General features: G+C 38.7%; 1 protein-coding gene and 1 long non-coding RNA gene across 14 annotated transcripts; one reads left to right on the forward strand and one right to left on the reverse strand.

Moving 5' to 3' along the window:
• Window positions 1-16,027: 16,027 nt before the first annotated feature.
• LOC124836846 (putative oxidoreductase At4g09670) lies at window positions 16,028-18,191 on the forward strand. The gene is made up of 2 exons (XM_047312079.2): window positions 16,028-16,763; window positions 17,401-18,191. Exons 1-2 carry the CDS (start codon window positions 16,299-16,301, stop codon window positions 18,019-18,021), a joined length of 1,086 nt encoding a protein of 361 aa, XP_047168035.2. The 5' UTR covers window positions 16,028-16,298; the 3' UTR covers window positions 18,022-18,191.
• Window positions 16,632-22,336, reverse strand: LOC124836847 (uncharacterized). 13 transcript variants are annotated; one of them, XR_015786071.1, is made up of 6 exons: window positions 21,885-22,336; window positions 21,674-21,718; window positions 21,000-21,083; window positions 20,749-20,787; window positions 20,187-20,212; window positions 16,632-16,771 (listed from the first exon to the last, which is right to left on the reverse strand). It is a non-coding gene; the product is annotated as an uncharacterized LOC124836847 (long non-coding RNA). The 13 variants fall into 13 exon arrangements; XR_015786070.1 differs by lacking the exon at window positions 16,632-16,771 and adding an exon at window positions 17,968-18,104; XR_015786060.1 differs by lacking the exon at window positions 16,632-16,771 and adding an exon at window positions 18,976-19,988 and having other exon boundaries at window positions 20,084-20,212; window positions 21,939-22,336.
• Window positions 22,337-26,419: the final 4,083 nt, after the last annotated feature.

Below are 26,419 nucleotides of genomic sequence, written 5' to 3' on the forward strand. Positions count from 1 at the left end.
CTCCCTACACTGATTCAGTTAAGTTCTGTGCACATGAATTACACCACAGCTAGCAAAACATACACATGGACATGGATATTAAACCATATGCAAATGAATATAATTCTAAGTGGAACCAAACTTATTTAAACAACCATTCCAGCTAATTTAAAATTTATTCAATCAAATGCAGAAAGAATGACGCAGAATCCATCATAAATGATGCATATGTAGGTGAAACAAGTTATTGCAGAAATGAAGTTCAAAATGCAATCACAACAGTGTTTGCAACTTCCTATCTCATCTAACAAGTTCAACTAAATCTTATCAATTTAGAATCAGCATTCAACATGCCCAATTAAACCATGAAATCAACAATTCACTTTCAAAACAGTGAGTATATCATTGAATTCAGCAAGCACTGTTTGAAACTAAAATGAGTGCATTGACAGTTTAAACATTCACAAGCACAAATAACATCACTAGGAAATCAGCAATCACATTCAAGCATTTAATATCTCACTGAATTCAGCAAATAGTTTATGAACTAAATTGATTTCAATAACTTCTTAAACAGTCACAACTGCTTCACTTTGATCATCTCAATTTCGTTTCCTGCACAATGAACAATCAACAAATGGTTAATTGAAACTGAACTCTCTTGCAAATGCCAATAATCGTTCTAATCTCCCAGCACTCAAGGTTCTCTTTAAAAATTTAAGGCACTCAAATGAAAGGTTTAAAAGAGAAATTTTCAGTCTAGGCCAAAGAATCCTGTGGATCACCACCACCTAGAATGCTACCATTCATACTTACCTTCTTTTCAAATCCCAAAATCAAGAATGGAATCAGATTTCTCAATCAGGAAAATGGCGAGGCTAAACAAGGTAATGGGCAAAATAGGACAGATCAACCACTCAAAAGAGTTAAGCACAAGGCAATAGAGATGACAGCAGAGCAGACTCTACTCAAGGAAACTCTAGACCAGATGAAATAAGCAATTAAAAGCTTCAATTAAAGATTGGCATAGTAGATTTCACATGCATTGAGACAAAACTAGAAGTTTAACAAGGACAAGCAATCAATTAAGGGAAATTAAGATGGGAGCACTCAAACTGAACCTATGATTGGCACTAGAACAAATTTAGCAAGCAAGAAAAAAAAACCACAGCAAGTCGAAACTGAAATCACATACAATGTCCAGAAATTTTCAAAACTGTTAAATGTAATACCCAAAGAAACCAGTTTATATGTTTAATACTGAATTTCTGTTTTGAAACTAGTTTTAACTTGATTGTACAAGTCTGAAAAGCTTTTACATTGAATACATCATCTTCATCTTGTTGTTTTTGATTTTATCATCACAGATCCTTGCTATTGCTACAATCCAGTCCTCATGAAATGATCTAATTCAAAAAATTCAGCACTGCAGTTCAAACTTGTACTAAAAAAAATTAAACTTAAAAATTGGAGGTTTCAAAGCTGAAATTGCATAAAGGTTGATATAACTCGAATTAAGCTATTACATCATGTTTGAATTATCAAAACAACTTGTTTTGCTCTGAAATTGGATGCAGAAAATAGTAATTCGAAAAATTGAACTTGTTAGAGCCAATTATGCAGTCAAACAACTCAACCACACCACCAATTTTAAGTTTTATTGAGTCAATTGACAAATTATTGATGAGAATGACTCTAAAACAACAATTGAAGCTTGAACAAGACACAAGGAAATTACTACAAGATGTCCAGCAAGTTCTATATGCCAAACAAATTTTAAAAACATAAAAGGACTCAAACAAAGATAATGCAGATCGACCAACTGCAACTTGAATGCAATGTGAGCTTTCCAATGATGCTACCAAGCCTTTTGCAGAAGCAATTCAGTGCTTATATGGTGTGCATCAAGTACTAGCTCAATTTGAATAATTGAAACACAGATCCAATTTCATCAATTCAAATTGATAATGACACACAAAAATCATACTACTACACAGATTTCTGAAACTGAAATTGGTGTCACAACTCATGCACTTGAGCTCTCATTGAGTTTGTCATAGCTCATTTAATGTGTAGATAATGAACTCTCTTCAGATTACATAGATGAGGTAGAGACACGATTTTAACCAGAAATTTTGACAATTAATCAAATGCACATGACTAAAAACAAGACAGAATATGATGCTCAAATAAAATGACTCAAACAAAAATTTGGACCGATTAAAATGATGAACAATACTCAAAGTAAGGAAAACACACACAAGAATTCACGCAAGCAGAAACCTAATGAATCAGATCAAGACCCAAAAGACATGAATCAACACAAGACAAAATATCAAACCACAATACATAAAAGGAATTGTAACAAAGAACGCAGAAACATTGAAGAAAATTCAACAAGATACTCATAATCAAGACATAATCGAAACACTCATGAATCAGAGAAGCGAATCAATGGAGAGAGATACTTAGATGGTCGGAGGAGCGCCATGGCTTTGAATACTACTTGATCGACGACGCTCCGAGGAGAAGACAGAACTTGAACGATTTGGACTCCTCGAGGCATCCTCTAAAGAAGATCGCAGCAGAAAGAAACGATTGAGGAAGCGATTTGAACCGTGAACCCGTAGTTTCGCTATCAAAGAAGCAACGGAAGACGAACACGAAGACAACTCTTGATTTAGTGGTTTGATCGGTGTAGATTCTAGGGTTGGGCGTTTGGGATGTTTTAAATGATGGAGAGAGAGGATTCACCGATTGAATCGATGGAATGGAAGAGATCTTAGTTAGTGGTAGAACTCTCGAGAAAGAAATAGAAGCCGGAGACCAGAGCTCGCGATTGTGGAATGAAGATGCGGCTTGAATGAAGACGTGGAGAATGTATGACGCAGATTTAATTGGAAACGCGTGGTTGATGGACGCAGTGAGGACGTGGTTAAGGTTCTGGAGGTCGTGGCTGACACAGGCCACAAGGCAAATGAAGATTGGAGGAAAATGCTTTAATGGAGGGGGTGAGAATGTGATTATGAAAAATGAGAGAATGATAGTGTGAGATGGAAAGTTGCTAGAGGAGATCCTTTGGGATTCTCTAGCCTTGACTTTCAAGGTAGAATTTCTCTGGAGTGTTCTCAACAGAATAACAATTCATTATGTTTAAAAGCGTCTTACAAGAAGTGGTGGCATGTCTATATATAAGACAAAAATTCCCTCCTATCTACCACATGCCTAACACCTTTTTACATGCTTTAATAAAAGTAAATGAAATACTACACTAAGATAATTGGGCTTGGGCCCCGTCTATCAGTTAGTCCTATGACTAACACTGAACTCAAGGGTAAAGACTCTGCGCAGGAGAGGCCAGGGGATGCTCCCCTCCCGGCGGTTCCTCTTAGTAGAGGACTTGTCCCCTTCTTTGTAAGATTTCCTTTTTCTCTCCAAAGGAATAGCCAAAGCAGTGGCTGCCTCCAACGATTTCTCGAGAACCACCAAAGGGGTAGATTGAGGAGCAGCGGCTTGAGCAGCCCCTACAACCTTCGCAGCGGTTGTAGACGAACGACTCTTTGTAGTTACAGTCGGCCGACCAATGGAAGGGGTGCCGCCCATCTCCTTCCTCGACGAGATAAAGGTGGATTTGCGGGGAGCAGGAATGGACATTATGCTTGTAAAGAAAGCACAAATTTAGCTAAGTTAAAATCAAAGCACTAAATGCAAAAATCAACGAAAAATAACATACCGAACGCCATTTGATCAAAATCTTAATGGCTAAGACAATCAACGAGGCCGCGGGCAGAGAGATGGCGGGGCAGACTATTTATAATTATAACGGCCTCCACTTCATCATGGGACATAATGTCGATCGGCCAAGCCTTTATTTTTCCAGGGTCCCTCGTCCAATAAAAAGGAAACAGTGGAAGCCCAACTGCGTCATGAAATTCTGACTAGCCGGACTCCCTTATTATAATTTGAAAATATCTTTTTTTGAAATTTTTAAAAGAGTCGGAAAAAGACTTGAATAAGCATTAATCCTTGACGAACGTCAAAGATACCCATCCTCGCTTAGCAAAGGGGCGAACATTAAAATAATGAAGAATAACAGGGACAGTAGGGGTAATCCTTAGGGCAGAGCAAACAACTACAAAGGCTTGCATGGAGGCCCAACCGTTCGGGTAAAGTTGGGAACGACGACATTGAGCTCACGGAGGATAACCGATTGAAAAGCCGTGAAAGGCACCCGAACGAACATTTGCTAAACATGTAGGTGTACACGAAGAAAAGATCCTCTTCGCTGGATCTCTTCCCTTCGGATGGCTAACACTTAGTCGTATCAAAATGGCGTCCACCTCATCTTTAACTACAAACGACCGGTAGACCCACCACTAAAAATCCCCTTTACTGCCGTAATCAGACACATAGAGACCAACGCCATGCGACGCTCATCCGTACCCTCGGACGGTTCGCCAACCACTAACAGGCTCCTCCGCTTCATCATCAATGTCGACCCTACCCCTTGAAGCTCAAGGGTTATCCCATTGATAACCCTCTCGCCACTGTAAACAGGAGATTGAGGCTCCGAACCCCTTTCCCGTCGGATTTCTCAAGATAAGACGACAAGACGAAGCTCCGAGATGAAGATCGATCGCCTCTACTCGCCATGCCCTTGCCACCTTTGCCCGCTGACTCCGACGATGAACTGACATGCATAGTTGCCATTATTAATTACCTTGGAAAAAGAATGCTTCTTGACCGAACAACAGAAAGAAAGGTATAGAGAGAGTAGTGAAAATGACGGCTTACCTTCCCCCTATTTATAAAAAAAGTTGACAACAGTCATGCCATCAACACCGTTGAAATTCCCCTCGATTAATGGTCCGATAACACGACATTACCACAACCCGAGGGGAACGTTGCACGAACTTTGACACGTGTTTTCCCGCCAAAGCCATATTCCTAAAAGAATGTGTACTGATTGGACATCATCCAACACATCACGTACCAGGGCCTCCCACAACATAAACCCAACGCCAACTACGTTGCCTAGGGCTTGGGGGCCTGTGTACTGTATGGCTCGGACGACCATACACTTTCCCCACACTAGGCAAGCCGGACGGGCTAGGGTTGTATAAAATCAAGAAGTAATTGAACATGGTAGAAAAAGTTGACAAGACCGGACGATGCAGAGTATTGGCGTCCGGCCATAGTCCATAACCAGATTCCCTACAAAGATTAAGGTAAATAGTCATTAGAGGTATTGGGCTGAGATTGGGCTGTGATTAAGATTTCACCAATCTCAAACCCATGCCGAAAACTATAAATATAGGTCAAAGGTATGAGGTATGTGTTCGTATTTACTAGACATTTATTACTATTGCATTGAACTTCTGTACGGATAGTCAACTGACTTAAGCATCGGAGAACCTTTGGCAGGTACACCTCCAGACGGTGGAGCGAAGAGAAGGACTAGAAGAGCAGATATGGGACGACTTTCCCGGAGAAATTGTGCAGGTATTAGTAACTCGACCTCATACCCAAAACAGGACTTAGTGCCAACTCATCAACAAGAACCTACATATATAGGAATCCATAATAAATAAACCAATGCAATATAGAACTTCAAAATATAACATACCCAGGCATATAGATACAAGATTGAAGGTTACCATGTAGGCAACATGTACTATGCCTCACTACCCCCAAAAACTGAGTTCATAGAAAAATAAATAACTCCCTTTCAACTGGTATTGAAGTTATAAGGCATAGGTAGCAATCACACCTGTTGAAATCACAAACCTGTAAATCAACCACATATAACACAAAATCTGATCATCATATGTAATATCCTTAGGTATTTATGTTTAGGACATTTAATTCAAGATAGACAAGGTTTGAAGTGCAAAACTTTAGAAGACAGGATTGTAAATGTCTATCTAACTGTCCCTTTATTCCTTTTTATTTTCACATTTCCCTGATGTGTGTCCTAAAGGAACTAAAAATATACTCAATGAAAGAAAAAAGCCTTCGTATTGATGTTACATTGCATGCAGTCTTCATCAATTATAAAATTTTTTAGGAATCTTGACTGCTGGTTATAATGTATACAGTTTTAAAAAGCATAATTAGGATGGAAGAGTACAACTTTATTGCCAACAAGTAAATCACAGTTTTCATTGAATTCCTTCACCTATAGTCATCTTTTAAGTGGCAATTGACATATAATAACAGGAAAGCCTTAGAAGAAGGATCAGAAAGATGAGAAAAAATAAAAGAACATGGGCATAAGTCTTAACGTGACAAATAAAAAATAAACTTACAGCACGAGATTATATAGCCTGGGAAATTTTAATATATGCCTGCAAGAAAGTAGTATAAATAAGCAATTAAGAAATAAGGCATTTTCGCTTGTGGTCATGTTGATTTAACAAAAACCACTGCTAAACTAAATTATTATTCATCTTATGCATCAATATACTATTCATCCATTGTGTCATTGGTAATCTTCAAGACTCACTTTAAAGGCTATATTCCCCTATACCAACCTAGAATAGGGAAAGTAGTTCATACCAAAAGGATGGAATAGGAGATGAAGGGAACCTATGTCGATTCCCTAGCTTTTAAAAAAAACTGTTGAGGTGTCACAATAGATCGCTTTAGGACAAAAAAAATTTCAAATTTATCAGATTTAAGTAAACACAATTCAAAGAAAATATCAGAAAGACCTCCAAATTTAGAGGAACAATATCTAAGAATTGTGTAACATCCCAATTTAGTAATATAAAACTACTAAAATGAACATTGCATGAATAATGATATAACAAGAACTACAGAATTACTATGAACAAAATTACTTCACCTGAAGAACAAAATTACTTCATCTCAATCAACCCAGATTCTTTGATCATTCTCGATACCTTCTTTAGCAACTTATATTGTAACCACCCTTTGTCATTTGTTCTAAGACCTTTCTTCTCCGTTCCTCATTCACCGTGATCTTAATTCTCTAACCTTACACTTTCCTACCAAACTGACATCCTGATATACTCCTTCCTTCAACACTTGAAATCTTTCATCTCAGTCAATGGTCAAACCTTTCTTCTATCCGAACCACAAATCTTGAAACCTCATTCTAAACTTGACTATACAATATCCACTTGTTGATAACACCTATCCATTTTCTTCTAATTCCTTTCTAAATATTGATTCCCTTTGCTCCTCTTCAGAATTCTTTTTTCCTCCTTAAGTTAAGCTTCAAACCATCCACCACTTTTCCTATTTAAATCTCAAACGTCACTGATACACCAAACCATGTTGCCAAATTTAACTATTGTTGCTCGGATGCTTACTAACACTTTCCTTTCTTCTAACCTCCCATGCTACTGATACACTAAACCAAGCTGATTTCTCAAATCTTGCGACACCAATACTTACCCAAATCTCCTCTTATTCTAGCCTTTGAACTCAACTATTTTTGTGAAATGTACTACTTAAGATTGAAAAGAAATAATTCTTGAGGGCTTAATTGATCCCTCTCACAATCTTCTATTTATAAGAATAAATTGATACACAAATACATGATAAATAGGGTAACCCTAGACACAATATAATCATGATAATAGGGTAATCCTAGACACAATATAATCATGATAAATAGGGTAACCCTTGACACACTATAATGATGATAAAATAGGATAAATATCCTAACACTCCCCCTCAAGCTGGAGCATACAAATTGTATGTACCAAGCTTGGAACAAATAAACTCAATCCGAGGACCCCTTAATGACTTAGTCAATACATCTGCGAGTTGATCGTTTGACCCAATAAACTCAGTACATATTTCTTTGGTCAACAACTTTTCACGAACAAAATGACAATCAATTTCTATATGTTTAGTCCTCTCGTGAAACACTGGATTTGATGCAATGTGGAGAGCAGCTTGATTGTCGCAATACATCTTCATAGTATGGATGTCACAAAATTTAAGCTCTTGAAGGAATTGTTTCACCCATATAAGTTCACATGTTAATGATGCCATTGCCCTATACTCAGCTTCCGCGGTTGATCGAGCTACTACATTCTGTTTCTTACTTTTCCATGAAATAATGTTTCCTCCCAGAAAAACACAATATCCTGTTGTAGACCGTCTATCAATAGGTGAACCTGCCCAATCTGCATCACAATACCCAGAGACATGAATGCTTCTTTTATCTTCATATAACAATCCTTGCCCGGGAGCCTTCTTTACATACCTTAGAATGCGAATGAGAGCATTCCAATGGTCAACACATGGAGCCTGCATGAACTGACTAACCACTCCAACTGCAAAGGATAGATCTGGCCTTATAATAGTGAGATAAATCAGTTTGCCAACCAGCCTCCTATACCTCTCTGGATCGGAGAATAATTCACCTTCTTCTGTCCTTAATTTCTGGTTTGGGTCCATGGGACTGTCTACCGGTCTACAATCAATCATGCTTGTTTCTTGTAATATATCAAGAGCATACTTCCTTTGGGAGATTACAACTCCATCTTTTGATTGCGCTACTTCAATGCCTAAAAAGTATTTGAGACTTCCAAGATCCTTGGTTTGAAAATGTCTACACAAGTACTCTTTTAGTTGAGATATTCCAACAACATCATTTCCTGTAATGACAATATCATCAACATATACTATTAAGTAAACACATTTCCCGAGAGAAGAATGACAATAAAAAACTGAATGGTCTGCTTCACTGCGTTTTAGCCCAAATTTTTGAACAATGGAGCTAAACTTTCCAAACCAAGCACGTGGGGATTGCTTAAGGCCATATAGAGATCGATGCAATTTGCATACCATACCAGACTCCCCCTGAGCAACAAACCCAGGAGGTTGCTCCATATAAACTTCTTCCTCAAGATCACCATGTAGGAAGGCATTCTTGATATCCAATTGATGAAGTGGCCAGTGACGAATGGCTGCCATGGCAAAGAAGAGACGAATAGTAGTCATCTTGGCTACAGGAGAGAAAGTGTCACAATAATCAAGACCATAAACCTGAGTGTAACCTTTGGCAACAAGCCGAGCTTTGAGCCGATCAATTTCACCATCAGGGCCAACTTTAACTGCATACACCCATCGACAACCAACCGCCTTTTTTCCTGGGGGAAGGGGCACCAGCTCCCAAGTATTACTGTGGTCAAGAGCCTGCATTTCTGCAATCATAGCTTGTCGCCATCCAGGATGATCAAGTGCTTCTTTCACATTCTTGGGTATAACAACAGAGGACACTGAGGATAAAAGAGAAAAATAGGAGGGCGACAATCGATGATAGCTTAGAAAATTATAAATGGGATGAGGGTTCCGAGTGGAACGAGTACCTTTTCTGAGGGCAATAGGCCATGCTGAATCATTTGCACCAGGAGGCGTGGGAGGAGGTGACGAGGGAGAAGAATCTGAAGTAGGAGATTCACCATTGTCTTGGGGAGGTGGACTATCCATTGAGGCCCTGTGTGGGATGATCTCAGTATGTGGAAAAACAGGTGTAGAAGGATTGTGATCAAGACTTGGAATGACAGAGACAGTGGAGCTATTTGACTCAGCCATTGGAATAGGAAGGACTTGCTGGAGGATAGAAACATCCTGAACAGATGGAGAGAAGTAAGGAGTCTGTTCAAAGAATGTGACATTGGCAGACATGTAATACTTCTTAGTTTCAGGAGAGTAACACCGATATCCTTTTTGAAGTCGAGAATAGCCTAAGAAGACACATTTGAGAGCGCGAGCGGAGAGTTTGTCTAGACCTGGAGACATGTCATGAACAAAACATACACAGCCAAACACTCGGGGAGATGTATGAAAGAGAGGATCATTAGGAAACAAAATGGAGAAAGGGACTTTATTACCAAGAGAGGAGGAGGGCATCCTATTAATAAGATAACATGAAGTTAAGATGGCATCCCCCCAGTGATGGACAGGAATATGGGCACCAAGCAAAAGGGTACGAGCAGTTTCAACCAAGTGTCTATTTTTTCGTTCTGCTATACCATTTTGTTGTGGTGTATGAGGACAAGTAGACTGATGTAAGATACCATGGGAACTCAAGATGGCAGAAAAGGAGGATGAGAAATACTCTTTTGCATTATCAGTTCTTAATATTTTGATTACTTGACCAAATTGATTCTTGATTTCATTCAAAAAGGATGTAAAGATAGCTAACAATTCAGAACGATTTTTCATAAGATACACCCAAGTACATCTTGAATATTCATCAATAAAGGTAACAAAATATCTAAAACCAAAGGAGGAGATACGACTAGGTCCCCATATATCATAATGGATGATGGAAAAACTAGAATTACATATTGATTGAGACCTTTTAGGAAAGGAAGATCTAACATGTTTTCCTAATTGACATGACTCACATTCTAAAGTTTGGAGACCACTAAGTTCAGGACACATCTTTTTTAATTTGGACAAATGAGGATGGCCAAGTCGATCATGTAGCACTTTAGGATTAGGAGCAGCAACACAAGACACCCTTGGACGAGATCCAAAATGGTATAATCCGCCAGCTTCATATCCTTCTCCAATCTGTCTCCCCGAACCACGCTCCTGTATAACAAAAGATTTATGATCAAAGGTTATTGAACAATTTAACATTTTAGTCAACTGGCTTAAGGAAATTAAATTAAAAGGACAATTAGGGACAAAAAGGACTGAGTTGAGACTGAGGGAGGGAGACAAAGAAACATGACCGACTCCTTTGGAAAAAGTTTTAGATCCATTTGCAAGGGTTATGAAATGAGGTTTTTCTTGAAAGGAAATAGATGAGAACAAAGAGGTATTACCAGAAATGTGATCAGAAGCACCTGAGTCAATTACCCATGAATTTTGACATTCAATAGATTGAGAAACGCAGGCTGTTGATGTATTGGGAGATTGAGATGGTTGTGCCAAGCTGTTAGACTTTAACCTTAAATACTCTTGATATTCATCCTCAGAAAACATAGAAGTGGAGGTTTCAGTTTTCGAAGTGGAAGTTTCAGTCTTCGAAATATTGGCGGTTTTGGAAGGGAAACCATGTAAGAAGTAGCAATTCTCTTGAGTATGACCCATCCTTTTACAATATGTGCATTGAGTACGTCCCCGACCTCCTCGTCCTCCTCCTCTAGTGCCACGTCCTCCTCTTCCTCGTGTGGCAACCATGACAGATGGTTCCACTAGTTCATGCGCTTCTTGAGTTTGAGATACCGGGACACGCAGAAGGCGAGTGGTCAATGTTTCCATAGAGGGAACCTCATGACTAGTTAGAAGTTGATCTCTGAGATGATCAAAATCGGGATGTAGGGCACGAAGGATCAACACCATGTAAAATTTGTCTAGTTTCTTTTTGATATCCTCTAATGGATCTACTTCCAAAAACATCCTAAGTTCTTCGACAGCAGATTGGGCTTCAGCCATGAAGGACACCATATCATGGTCTGCCATTTTAAGAGATGCAAGCTTGTTCGTAGTGTCATAGAGACGTTGAATATCGTTGGCATAAATGCTTTGGGCTTTCTTCCAAAAGGAGTGACAAGTTTTGAAAGCCCTCAAAGATACAAGAAGTTTGGGTTCCACTGATTGCCATAACAGGGTACACAACTGGAAATCTGCTTGTTTCCACTGATCAGCTTTTTCAGTAGGCACATGGCTTCCATCTCGCTCAAGGTGGTCATAATGCCCTTGGCCAAGGAACCACATTTCAACAGCAGCAGACCATGATAGATAATTTTTTCCATTTAGCTTCTCGGAGGTAATTGATGGACTTCCAGAGAAGGAAAGAGTACTGCCAGACGCCATCTCTGAAGAAGACAAATAGTACTAGCGAGGAACAAGAAAACCCTAAGGGTTTAGACGAAGGAAACTGTGACAGTGATGGACGACGGTGGCCGGCAACGGCGGGCGGTGAACGGCGGCCGGCGGCGACGGTGGCCGGACGGTGGCCGGCGGCGGCGAAGGTGACCGGCGGTTGACGGTGGCCGGACGGTGGCCGGCGGCGGCGACGGTGGCCGACGGTTGACGGTGGCCGGCGGCGGGCAGCGGCGGGCAGCGACGGGCGACGAAGAACTATGGCGCCGGACAGATATATATTACGAGACAGAAACCAGAGCGGGATCGACCCGCTCTGATACCATATTAGAAAGTGGGTTTTTAAGCCTAACTCAACCCCACAAAACCGGCTTGTAAGGTGAGGTTTGCACCTCACTTATATATTATAAATTGGCCTTATCTCTAGTCGATGTGGGACTTCCAACACACCCCCTTCACGCCGAGGTATAGACATCTCGTGCGTGATAGTAGAAATTGGGTGGTCCAATAGCGGCCCGATTGCGGGTGGAATAGAAGAATAGAATGCCCACTTAGAACTCGCTAGGATAGGCACTAACCATGGCTCTGATACCACTCAGAACTCGCTAGGATAGGCTCTAACCATGGCTCTGATACCAACTTAAGATTGAAAAGAAATAATTCTTGAGGGCTTAATTGATCCCTCTCACAATCTTCTATTTATAAGAATAAATGGATACACAAATACATGATAAATAGGGTAACCCTAGACACAATATAATCATGATAAATAGGGTAATCCTAGACACAATATAATCATGATAAATAGGGTAACCCTTGACACACTATAATGATGATAAAATAGGATAAATATCCTAACAGTACTATCTCTGATTTCCTGACTTTGTCCTTGAAAACTTCTTCACCCAAAAACATAACTTCTACATTACCAATGTCTCCACCCATCTCGTGAAACTTAAACCTTGGTCTTCCAATTCCTTATCTTCGAGGCAAGAATTTGTCTCAAAGGCTTAAACCAATTCCAACGAAGGTCTAAAGGTCAAGTTGTCCTTGAATCTGTATTCCTCTACCACTATAGAGCACAGTACACTACCACAAAGGCAAGAACAAGACAAAAATTTTCATAGGAAACAACACTGGAACCCCAACTCTTTCTTTCTCCAAACCTTTAGAATTGAGAAAGGAAAATCATCTTTGGCGAAAGTCATGAGTGTGCAACCTCATTACTTCTATCGAGACATTTTCTGTTCTCAAAACTTCCAATTAGATACACAATTTTTACCATCTAAACTTAGAGGAAATGGTAGAACATAGCATTTAGACTCGACTTTCCACAAGAAAGGCACGACAAACCCACAACTCACAGGTCATTCTAAGAACGAACTGCTCTGATACCATTAATGTAACATCCCAATTTAGTAATATAAAACTACTAAAATGAACATTACATGGATAATGATATAACAAGAACTACAAAATTACTATGAACAAAATTTCTTCACTTGAAGAATAAAAATTCAGCCTAAACTGCAAGCTTCACTCCCAAACTCCCGTCGCGACAACTGAAAGATGGTATCCCTAAGCTCACACCATTAAGGTGATCATTGCAAAAGAGAAAATAACATACAAAGACATCCCACAGAAAAACATGGGTAAGTTTGTGTAATTTAATATTCATGTGGGAAATACAATTCAAACAAGCAACTAGGATACTCATACAACATGTGCAAAACATATAAACATATAAACATATATTGATCGACCACTTGACTAGACCGTCCGGACTAGTATGAATATGTAGCTTGAGGTCGTTCTTGCACCCCGGGGTGTAGTAACTGGAACACCCTCAACTGCCACCCGGGGTTAATCCGTTATAACTCACCTATACCTATAGGCTAGGACCTCCTGCCTTTCTCACGCAATGCCTTACCTCTCTCTACTTGAGAATGGGTAATCATCAGAATTTCAGAATGAACATCGTGGATTTCGCTGTCCATATTCATACTTTACCACCTTAAAATCACCACTGAGACATTCCTTCTTGGAATTCTCTTTCAAACCCACATTAGAAATATCATACCATACTTCAATACCAACATACCTTCTCATACATAATACATTTAAGCAATTGAAATAAATACTCAGAGTAAAACATAGCAACAATCTTTTAAAGACCGAATACATCACAGTAGAGTAAAGTCGAGCGGTAAAAAAAACCACACCCCATGAATATGACCAAACGAAAAGGATCAACATAGCCTAGGAATGAGACCGAACTCACAACCTGTGAACATGACCGAACGATCATTTAACGAGTAAGGCTCAAACATGAGCCTAATACTAATACAAGACCGAACGCTATGACTAAACCGAATACTAATACAAGACCAAACGCTATGACTAAACCGAACGGTCATTAACTGGTAAGGCCCATAAGAGGCCGAACGCGATTAAGACCGAACACCAGTACAAGACCGAGCGGTCAGAGACTCCCTGTACTCAGCAGAACTACATAATTCTGCACTACGAACTGCAGAATTATGAAATTACACCTAACTTTCTCAATTCATAACATTTTCCCAACTTCTAATCCTCCAAACTTGTATCATATATCAAATTACATTATTCTAAGGGTGTTAAAACCTTTCTATACATTTTTTAAAGGGTCTGCTACCAGATTCACGATCCAACACATCATCATCATCATCAACTTAAGGACTCAAATTCAATTCTACTAGTTTTTGGCACAGTTTGAGTGACTTGGGGTCTTTATCAAGTTCTAAATATCTTACCTAAATTCTATCCACTGACCAATTTAAAATCTAACCCCAAATTCCCATTTTCACTATCCCACTTCCTAAAAATTCATTGTAAGACAGTACTAGTAACTCAGCATAAACCAAATCAACATGATCACAGATTTTAACAGTTCATACAAGCAATACCAACCACCAAAATCACTCAATTACATACACATCAATCTTCAAAATAGCAGTTACATACACAGTAAATTCATCAATTAAATTAAATAATTTTCCTTACCTCTAACCGAACCAAATAGTTTCAACAACCTTCAGAAATTTGCTTATACCTCAAGAAAATTCTAAGAAGATCAACCGTAGAACCAAAATGAAATTAGAGGAGACCACGGAACACATGCAAAGAGAAACATTTCTTACATGCATCAAAAACTAGAAATCACCAAGAACAATAGAACGAAACTTACCTGCTCTTTTCCTCAAACTGATCGGTGAAACAGAAAGTCCTTTGCGCTAGGATCACCTAGGTACCTCCTAATCGTCGAACAGATGAGCCACTGTGAGAATTTCTAGAGAGAAAGGAGAGGAAGAGTAGAGAATAGTGTTTTAGAAAGATGGAAAGTATTTAGATAATGAACCGAGTGTTTGAAATTTCTATTTATATTGTTGGCTTATTTTAACACAAAGTGTTCGGTCTCATTATTTTAATACATCTATCTACTTTCAAGAGGCTATTTTCTGGGTTTTTACAAATTGAAACATTTGATTCATTTTTTCCCATAATAGGTGCAAAAAGGATGTAGGGAATTACGGTAATGAACAATTTATTAAAAAGAAAATAAAAAAATTTTAGAAATTGAAAAACGAAATGTTAGTGAGGTGAAAGAACTAAATCTCAAACTCTAGAGATAGAAGAAAAATGTAACCAATAAATGAAACTAGTAAAGAAAAAACACATAATCAGGAAATGACAACAAGAAATGTAAGTTTTCAACTTCTTTTAAAGATTATCCTACGTTCAACCATCTCTGAAAATAACTTGACATATTTGACAACTTTGATATCAATTAGAGTCACAAACACAAATAATTAGAAAAATGCAAATAATTAAAGAAAGAGATATACAAACTCACACAAACACACAAACATAAATACAAGCATAGATACAAACTCATACAGAACAGAAACATAAACACAGATCAACTCAAGGTCTAAGCAAAGTCATTGCTTTAAGCTTTAAAGGAAAAAATACATCAATTTCTTTTAAGTACTAATTACTTTAAATTTCTAAGAAAAAAGTTGTTAAGAAATGTGTAACAATTGAGATTCGTTTGGTGTTGTTTGTCGGGTTCAAGGGACATGTAGTTATGATATGTTAGGTTAAAAATACACATGTTTTTTTGAAGTTTGAAGCACGTTTATCATTGGTGGGTGAGGTGAGAGAATGAGTAATTTGACATTATCATTTATAAATTAATTCCATTATACAACTACTTTTTTTAATAAAACATTATATTATAATAAAAGATTATATTATAATAAAACAATAATTTATAATGTTGTAGGATGAGTATGGAAAGGAAGATGAGAGTCAACGAATCACTGCTCCTGCTCTAGGTGAATTGCATGCACAGAGTCAAATCTGGAACTGCAAGGTCTCATAGTAATGGTGTAATTTCTTGAAAAGCAAACAACCTTTATCTACGGGCACTTCGTCTCCACACTTCAACTCTCCAAATGGCGGAAACCCCCAAAATCCGTTTCGGCTTCATCGGCTGCGCCGGAATTGGGCGCAGGGTCTCCCGTGCCGTCGCGCTCGCACCCAACGCCGTCCTGCACGCCGTCGGAAGCCGCTCCATCGACAAGGCCCGCGCCTTCGCCGCCGCCAACTGCTTTCCCGCCGCCGCCAAGGTGTACGGCTCCTATGAGGCCGTCCTCGACGATCCCGAGGTCGACGCCGTCTACCTGCCGCTCCCCACCAGCCTGCACGTTCGCTGGGCCGTGCTCGCCGCCAGCAAGAAGAAGCACGTGCTGCTTGAGAAGCCAGTTGCTCTTAATGTTGCTGAGTTTGACGAGATCATCGCGGCGTGCGAATCCAATGGAGTGCAGCTCATGGACGGTACCATGTGGATGCACCACCCCCGCACCTCGAACATGAAGGAGTTTCTCTCCGACGTAAACCGTTTTGGCCAGCTCAGATCGGTATGAACCTGCCTCATTCGATGTTGCTTTTTGTTAGCATCATTTTCAGCTTTTCTTATTAAACACAAATAACACAACAAATTTTATTTTAAAATATGAAACATTTTGGGATAGATGAACTTTATCAGAAAAGATGTTATAGTTTTTTTAAAAACCTATTAAACATTCATTCAGCACCGATTACATGATAATTTTTATTTTAAAATATGAAATAATTTAGGGTGAATAAACTATTAAAGTAAAAATATTATTATTTTATTAAGGGTAAGATTTGGTTGCATATTTGAAACCTTCTCTATTTTACCTTTTCATCTAAATCTGAGGTGCTTCATATTCTGGTTCTCTCTAATTGTTTTATCTTGTTTGAACATCTATTTTCAAAGGGTCTTTTTTTTCTCCTATAGATTTCTTCGCAAGTTTTATGACTGTGATTTTAATCTCAGTCACGTAAGTAATCAAGGGAAATAAGGGTCTCTAAATAATGTTACCAATGACCATCTACTACTGTAAATGAAAAGACAGGTTAAAAGACATTCCTTAGAGACTTAGACTCTTGGCCATGTTAGTATTGGGGAGGGGGAGTGCTGTATTATGCAATAATGTTCTGCATTGACCATCATTTCATTTACTTTCCCAGATTCACTCCAATTTTACGTTCAGGGCTAGTGCCGATTTTCTTGAGAATGACATTCGTGTGAAGCCAGATCTTGATGCTCTTGGTGCTCTTGGCGATGCAGGTTGGTACTGTCTTAGGGCAATACTGTGGGCTGCCAACTATGAACTACCAAAAACTGTTATCGCCTCGCGCAACCCTGAGCGTAATCAAGTTGGGGTGATATTGGCTTGTGGGGCTACTTTGTACTGGGAAGATGGAAAAGCAGCAACCTTCTATTGCTCCTTCTTGTCCAACACGTCAACGGATATAACTGCTCTAGGGACAAAAGGAACCCTACATGTTCATGACTTCGTTCTCCCATATGAAGAAAATGAAGCATCATTTTATGCAGCTACAGAATCAGGTGTTGATGAAGCTGTTACAAAGTGGGTTCCACAGCCAAGCAAGCATATAATAGAAACTGACATACCTCAGGAGGCTCTTATGGTAAATGAGCTTTCCCGTTTGGTGGCAGATATCAAATTCAAGAAAGCAAAACCCGAGAAGAAGTGGCCAACAATTAGTAGGAAAACTCAACTCGTAGTGGATGCTGTGAAGGCTTCAATTGATAGGGGTTTTGAGCCTGTCCAGATTCAGGAGTGAGGTGTATGAACTGAGGTCTGTGTTCCTGTGGTGCATCACAGAAACAATTTCTGTTTATGTATTATGAGCAGTTCATTGCTGACCTGTGCATAAAAGGCATAAAGGGTTTAGACAAATTTTCTGTTCACGTTATGTTTGTTAATAAAGATGTACTACAGATTGGGAAGGAAGAGTGATGATTGCGTGCGTTGTATTACATTGCACCAAGGACAACATAAATTGACTTGTATAAAATAATCGATTATGGTAGATTATGATATATTATACAATGGGAAAATTCACCAAACTGATGTAATTTGTTTTCAATTTTACCAAAATGGACAATTTAAAAAGAAAATATTTCATTGGGAAGTAGTCATGCTTTCTGGTAGGTAGGCCAACACGACTACAATGTTACTGGAACTTGCATATTCTATACACACGACTTTGATTAGGCTAATCCGTTTTTTGTTTTATTCATTTTCTTTGCAGTCACCGGTGTTTTAGGATGAAGTCCAGCATGGTTTACACGACTTTGGTGTTGTGCGGGTTAAGCTGAAGTTGTGTAGAATGGCATGAGATTTATTTAAAATTGTAAACAAATAATGAGGAAACAACCCGCTTTGACTCAGAAGCAATAAGCGTAAGAGATGTTTCACTCAAAGGTGAGGATCATTGAAGAGAATTGTGAGGAGCTTATTGATATTTAGAATTTAACCATTGCATTGAGAAAGAGAAAAAGATCTTATTAAATACTATATTTCTTACTATGTCTGTATTCACAATCTTTTTAATAAATATCGAAACTTTATTGTTGTCATTGAAGGATGGGGTGCAGATGGATATTTACAATGAAATATAAATCAATAGAAAACATATATAAAACCAAATCGGTTGCATAGGGATAATGATAGGTTCTTGGGTCAAGAAGGACCAAGAACTATCAAGGCTCAACAGTAAAACACACACCCAACATCAGAAAGAAGAAAAGAATTGTATATTTCCTCTGTATAGTATTCCCAACTGTACAAGCCTCCAAAAGGGGGATTAATCCCACCTCCACAGGATAAGAATTGTCCTGTCTATACAACAATCAAAACAATAGCTAACCCTCTTACAGAATTATACAACCCTTATATAGGTTGCTCTTTCCCCCCAACAGTCAAACTACTACCCCCTGCATTAAAACAAATGCATCGCCACTTACTCACAGTAGTTAACTAACCCCTTAAAAGTCTATGTTCTCTTCCTTCTCTTATAGACTCTAAGTATCCAACCAGATACACTCAAACTTATGGAATTAACTATAGAGAAACATTTGCTACAGTATTAAAAATAAATACAGTTCAAGTTGTTTTTGCTATGGCAACTCATTTAGGTTAAGACTTGCACCATTGGAATGTGAGGAATGTCTTTCTTCATGGAGCTTTAGAAAAAGAAGTGTACATGGAGATTCTTTCAGGATTTGAAATTCATAGTGGAAGGAATATGGTATGGTATGTTTCCTAAAGGAGGCCTTATATGGTCTTAAGAAATCTCCAAGAGCATACTTCGAATATGAAAATGATTTCCTTCGGATACAAGCAAAGCCACGGTGGGAAAATGCTTTATGTTTTCTTTTTCTATTTTCAATTTTAGTTATAAAAATCAATCACTTTTCAGGTTCAATTCTCTTTCGATATGTTTGTATCAGAAATAGTGAAAATAATTTCACATTATTGAGTGACATACTGATAGAGACCTAAGAATAGCATGATAGAGTGCCGGTAAGGCAAAACAAGAAAGAACTCCCAAGATTACAGAAGCATGATTCAAACCGACTAGAAAATCCTTTCCTGTTTAGATTTTCTAGCCCTCATTCATGTTTTTTTTTTTTAATTCTCTACCAAATGCAATCACACATACTCTACCTAGAACATCATTATGGTGCAAATACAAGAAAACAATGCATACTGGAAGTGACTTAATGCCAACTCATCAACAACAGCCTGCATATATAGGAATCTATAATTAATAAACCAATGCAATATAGAACTTCAAAATATAACATACCCAAACAGATAGATACAAGATTGAAGGGTACCATGTAGGCAACATGTACAATGCCTCACTCCCCCCAAAACTGAGTTCATAGAAAAATAAATAACTCCCTATCAACTGGTATTGAAGTTCTAAGGCATACGTACCAATCACACCTGTTGAAATCACAAATCTGTAAATCAACCACATATAACACAAAATCAGATCATCATATGTAATATTTTCAGGTATTTATGTTTAGGACATTTAATTCAAAATAGGCAAGGTTTGAAGTGCAAAACTTTAGAAGACAGGATTGTAAATGTCTAACTAACTGTCCCTTGGTTCTTTTTTATTTTCACATTCCCCTGATGTGTGTCCTAAAGGAACTGAAAATATACTCAATGAAAGAAAAAAAGCCTCCTTATTGATGTTACATTGCATGCAGTCTTCATCAATTATAAAATTTAATAGGAATCTTGACTCCTGGTTATGCTGTATACAGTTTTAACAGTTTTAACAGTTTTAAAAAGCATAATTAGGATGGAAGAGTACAGCTTTATCGCCAACAAGTAAATCACAGTTTTCATTGAATTCCTTCACCTATAGTCATCTTTTAGCAATTGACATATAATAACAGGAAAACTTTATAAGAAGGATCACAAAGATGAGAAAAAACAGAAGAACATGGGCATAAGTCTTAATGTGACAGATAAAAATTAAACTTACAGCACGAGATGATATAGCCTGGGCAATTTCAATATATGCCTGCAAAAAAGTAGTATAAAATAGCAATTAAGAAATAAGACACTTTCGCTTGTGGTCATGCTGATTTAACAAAAACCACTACTAAACTAAATTATTATTCATCTTATGCATCAATATAGCATTCATCCATTGTGTCATTAGTAATCTTCAAGACTCACTTTAAAGGATATATTCCCCCTATACAAACCTAGAATAGGGAAAATAGTTCATACCAAAGAGGATGGAGTAGGAGATGAAGGGAACCTATGTCGATTCCCTGGCTTTAAAAAAAACTGTTGAGGTGTCACAATAGATCGCTTTAGGACAAAAAAAAGTTGAAATTTATCAGATTTAAGTAAACAAAATCCAAAGAAAATATCAGAAAGACCTCCAAATTTAGAGGAACAATATCTAGGAATTGAAACATTTGATTCATTTTGTCCCACTGTCGAACAAGTTACAAGAAAATAAAATAAGATTCAGAAGAAAAATAAAGACAAAATGTAGGGACAGATAGGTGCAAAAAGGATGTAGGGAATTACGGTAAGGAGCAATTTGTTAACCCAAAAAAGTGAGGATAGAAGTTTTCAGGGTTAGTTTTCTATTCAAAATTTAAAATTCGGAAATCCCCCTTCCATCTCAAGGGAGAAATCAAATTTACCCTGAATGTTCAAACTGAAATCAATTTGTTGTCCATACAGGGCTGAAACCCAACAAAAAATCCATGAGAAGAAAAAAATAAGAAAACAGATAGGCAACAAATTCACAACTACTGTCACAAAATTTATCAACATGGAAGAATGAATAGGTGAACAACATCAATGTCCCACAAATGCCAAAGTTCAAAGACAAAAATGCAAGTTATAGAAAACAAGTTCAATCCTACTAAAAAAACAGCTTTACATACCGGCCCAAACTCTGACAACATTTTCCTTAGCACAGCAGCTCTAACCTGCAAAACAAAAGAAAAAATAAATAAACAAATAAAAATATTCTTTCCAGTACAAATCACAAAAAAAAAATCTCAAGAATCTTCATTTCCGCCTTATTTGAATGAACTTCTTTGTAAACACTTACAAGAAAAGAAAATAAGAAGATACTACCAAATTAAATTTTACCTAAACTAAAATAAACTTATGCACTCAACATTTAAAAAGCTCTACTAAAATCACCCTGTCTTCGCAGTGAACTCGTCGCCGCCGGAGACCGCGGCAGTGCACTGGACGGCGCGACGAGGAACGAAGTTGCTCCAACGAGGGCGAAATCGGAGCGAACGGTTTGAAACGAAAGATGGATAGGGAGAGAGAGGAAGCACGGGATGGAGTAGCATGTTTTCTCTCGCTTGGATTGTTTGTTTATATTCACAGTTTTAGATTTTGGAGTGGTTTCGTTGTTGTGGTTGGATTGGAGAATGGAAGAAAATTTTGCATCCGCCAAATTTGTTTTGATTTTTGGTAGTGTCACTGTGCTGTGATTTGCTGTTTTGGGATTTTGGTTGGTGACTGCAAGTTTTTTATTTTTCTTTGTACTTGACGTCTCTCTCTCTTGCGGTTCTTGTGCTATCGTCGTTTTTAACGTTGTTGATCGAAACACACCGAATTATAGTACAAATATTCTAGCCGTTTCAAATAGTTTAACACCTTTTAAAGAAATTTACTTTTATATTCACTACTAATATATAGAATTAAATATGTTTTTAAGTTTTAACATCTCAAAAATATAGTAAAATATTATATAAAAGAGTTCTCACATGTATATATGATAAAACAGTTAAATAAAATATAAAGTATAACTTATAGTTATCCAAAACAACTATAAATTTAAACTTTATATACAAACGCGATAAAACAAAACTATCTACGAACTAGACTAAAATAATTAAGCCACCGGATTATCCCATCAAGCGCCTACTTCACAGTAAGTTCATCTCTCTCTGCTCACACTTACTGGATGATCACAGCCAAACAAGAAACATTGCCACATACAAATATGTATGGTATGTAATACCTACCAAATGGTTAGCATCCATGATCGTTCGGTCCATCCGCCACATCAACAATGTTGGGTCCTAATTGGACCTACATTCAAGTTATTATTGGGCCAACAATCAAGCAGACGATAAAATAATCAAAGATATCTCATTAGAGATATTGATAAGCTGTTTATGAGTAACTTACCGAATCTCCAGGTAAGTTTGTTTTTATTTGATCTATGAAGCACTTATAAATATAATGACAGAGCCAAAAGCCAAGTACGTTCGATCAAAACTAAAATACTCAACTGTGATAAACAGTTCACTAAACTACTCCTAACTTGAGCGTCAGAGTGCCTTTTGTAGGTATCTCCCCCTGGTCAAGAATACAACCGAACGAAGCAGGCGACAACCGAGCGAAGCAGGTGACGACCGAGCGGAGCAGGCGACACAAGCATTGGAAAGCAGGAAAGTCACGTAAGGAAAGATAGGTTTCTCGGTCCTATAAATCCCCACCGAAACATTTTGGCGCCCACCGTGGGGCCGAGCGACATCCCGCTGAAACCGCAAGGAACCAAACAAGGACGAAGTCTCAACATCCTCAAGTCGACCAGGCCCCTACATATTGATCCCGATTGAAGAAACTCTCACCATCAACGTCAGCAAGCTTCTACGGCTTTACAGATAAATATTTTGATTTAACCATCTTAAATTCATTTTATATTATATGATATACTTCTAAACCATTTGGAATATTCATGTTATACATCTCAACATATAAAAGCATCATTTGTGATTGATGCATCACCTACGAAAAAACTCACCAACATCATAAAAATAGTTTCAGCACCTTCATGCATTCGTCTTTGTTCAAAAAATACATATATTGTGATAATTATTCTTACTTACTAGATGATATCTTAATTCAATATTATAATATTATTCAAGACTTATAAAGGGTCCAATGACGCATTCACCACTTTGCCAAATTTGGCATCAAGTGCTCAACCATTCAACTATTAGGTCTTTCGGCCTCACAACTATTCAGTCATTCGGCCTCACAAGTATTCGGCCCTTCGGCCTCAACTGCTCGGCCTTCCATGGCCTCAGGTACTAAGCAAATTTGGCATCCAGTGTTCAATCCATTCTATCGTTTGACATCACAGGCTTTATGCTCTTCTATATTGCTTCCTTGTTATTTCTAAATGTATCAATTGTCAGCAAGACATCAGGTCGATCACTCTTATCCATATGATCGGAGAAAGTTTGTGTAGAAAATTATTACTTACAGGTACATATGACATGATCCTGTATACAACCACTTGGTCAACTTGGAAATTATCGTCTCAAGTCACCGAACGGTTGCATGGCGATTTTACAAAATCCAGGGAACGCTCTTTGAGAACCCCTGGTCCTAAATCAAGCGGTGAGGAACGTTCTCCATGAACTTTCACTCTCGTCCTGAACCGAGCAGTGAGGAACGTTCTCCATGAACTCTCACTCTCGTCCTAAACCGAGCTGTGTTGCACGTCCCCGAGGAGTAACACTCTCGTCCACTAGGAAGTTCCAAAACGAACTCCTAGGTCGAAAAACTGAGCGGTGAGGAACGTTCTCTGGAAACTCTCACTCTCGTCCTAAACCGAGCGGTGTTGCACGTCCCCAAGGACTGACACTCTCGTCCTAAACCGAGCGGTGTTGCACGTCCCCAAGGACTGACACTCTTGTCCACTAAAAAGTTCCAAAACGAACTCCTAGGTTGAAAAGTCGAGCAACAAAGTCTCGTCCACAAAACCCAGGGAACGCTCTCCGAGAACCCCGGGTCTTAAACCGAGCGGTGAGGTACGTTCTCCGTGAACTCTCACTCTCGTCCTAAATCGAGCGATGACCTTCGTGAACTCTCACTCTCGTACTAAACCGATTGGTGAGCTACGTGAAATGTCCATCTCGTTAGCAAAACCAAGGGAATGTTGTCCGATAAACTCCTGGTCTTAATCTGATTAAGCTCGGCCATCAAGAAATCCCTTAGTGAACTCCTAGGACGGATGCTAAAAACAAAGGAACAATCACTCTCATCTGAATATTCAACTGAACAGTCTCGCTTGCTTCACCGTTCAGTCTTATAAAATGAGTTTAATCATCTACATTTCATCCATTCGGCCTCACAGGTGTTCGGTCATTAGGCCTCTACTCTTCGGCCTTCCATGGCCTCAAGTGCTCAAGCATTCGGCCATTCAGCCTCAAAGGTATCCCGCAGTTCGGACACACAAGAAAAAGTTCTAAAGAGCAGCGACCCAAAGTACAATCAAAACAACCTCCCCAATACAGCGAGGACGGTCTCTCTCAAGCTCATATAAGTCCTATAGTTAACCTTGGCTAAAGCCGAAAGGTTAACTCGGAGTTGGGGGCATATGTATGGTGTATAATACCTACCAAACAGTTAGCATCCATGACCGTTCGGTCCATCCGCCACATCAACAATGTTGGGTCCTAATTGGGCCAACGTTCAAGTTATTATTGGCCCGATAGTCCAGCAGACGATAAAATAATCAAAGACATCTCATTAGAGATATTGATAAGCCGTTTATGAGTAACTAACTGAATCTCCAGGTGAGTTTGTTTTTATTTGATCTATGAAGCACTTATAAATATAATGACAGGGCCAACAACCAGGTATGTTCGATCAAAACTAAAATACTCAACTATGATAAACAATTCATCAAACCGCTCCTAACTTGAGCGTCAGAGTGCCTTTTGCAGGTACCTCCCCCCTGGTCAAGAATACAACCAAGCGGAGCAAGCGACAACCAAGCGGAGCAGGTGGCGACCGAGCGGAGCAGGCGACACAGCCATTAGAAAGTAGGAAATGCACATCATCAGGAAAGGTACGTTTCTCGGTCCTTCAAATCCCCACCGAAACAAAATACAAACATAGATAGAAGGGTAAGCTAGATATAAAAGATTCATACATTAGTGTAACATACAATCAAAATGTAACTCATTCATGTGATATAATTAACTTCAAACATCCTAAACATGTTATAACTTAGACCTGACTGTCCGGACTTAGAATGAATACCGAACTATGACGAGTAGTGGACTTGTGGTGGCCTCTACTGCCTTCAAAGCCATTACCATGGGTTTCACATTACCACACACACATAACTTTTGATACTCACATAATAACCATACATAGTCATACATCATATAGTCATACATCACCCATAATTGAATCAATTACATAACTCAAACCAATAAAGATAAAAGAATAAAAGGATACATAGTAATCTGGAACAGTCGCTCCGCGTACACACTTGCTGAGTGACCACAAACTTTACTCGCACAACGAGCTGGGTCGTTGTGCGAATCCACTAATAGTAACCCCAACCTCAAACTCACTCGCTCAGCGACCCAACTTGTTGAGCGTATAAAATTCCCAATGGTACTAGACCCTGAACTCATGTTATGAGACATCACTAGCTAAGCGAAACTCACCCGACAGTAGACCTGTCCCTCAACTCACTCGCTCAGTCACTCCAATGCACTGGTCGAATAGAATCACAATGCTCCTAGACCTAGACCTATCGCTCAACGACCCTTTTCGCTGTGCGAACCAACAAACAGGGAGCCAACCTCCACGACCACTCGTTGAGCGACTCTACTCGCTCAGCGAGTTTGCATAAT

The sequence above is a fragment of the Vigna umbellata genome, chromosome 4 (genome assembly GCF_029865625.1).
Source record: "Vigna umbellata cultivar VRB3 chromosome 4, Vumbellata_1.0, whole genome shotgun sequence".
Taxonomy (NCBI): domain Eukaryota; kingdom Viridiplantae; phylum Streptophyta; class Magnoliopsida; order Fabales; family Fabaceae; genus Vigna; species Vigna umbellata.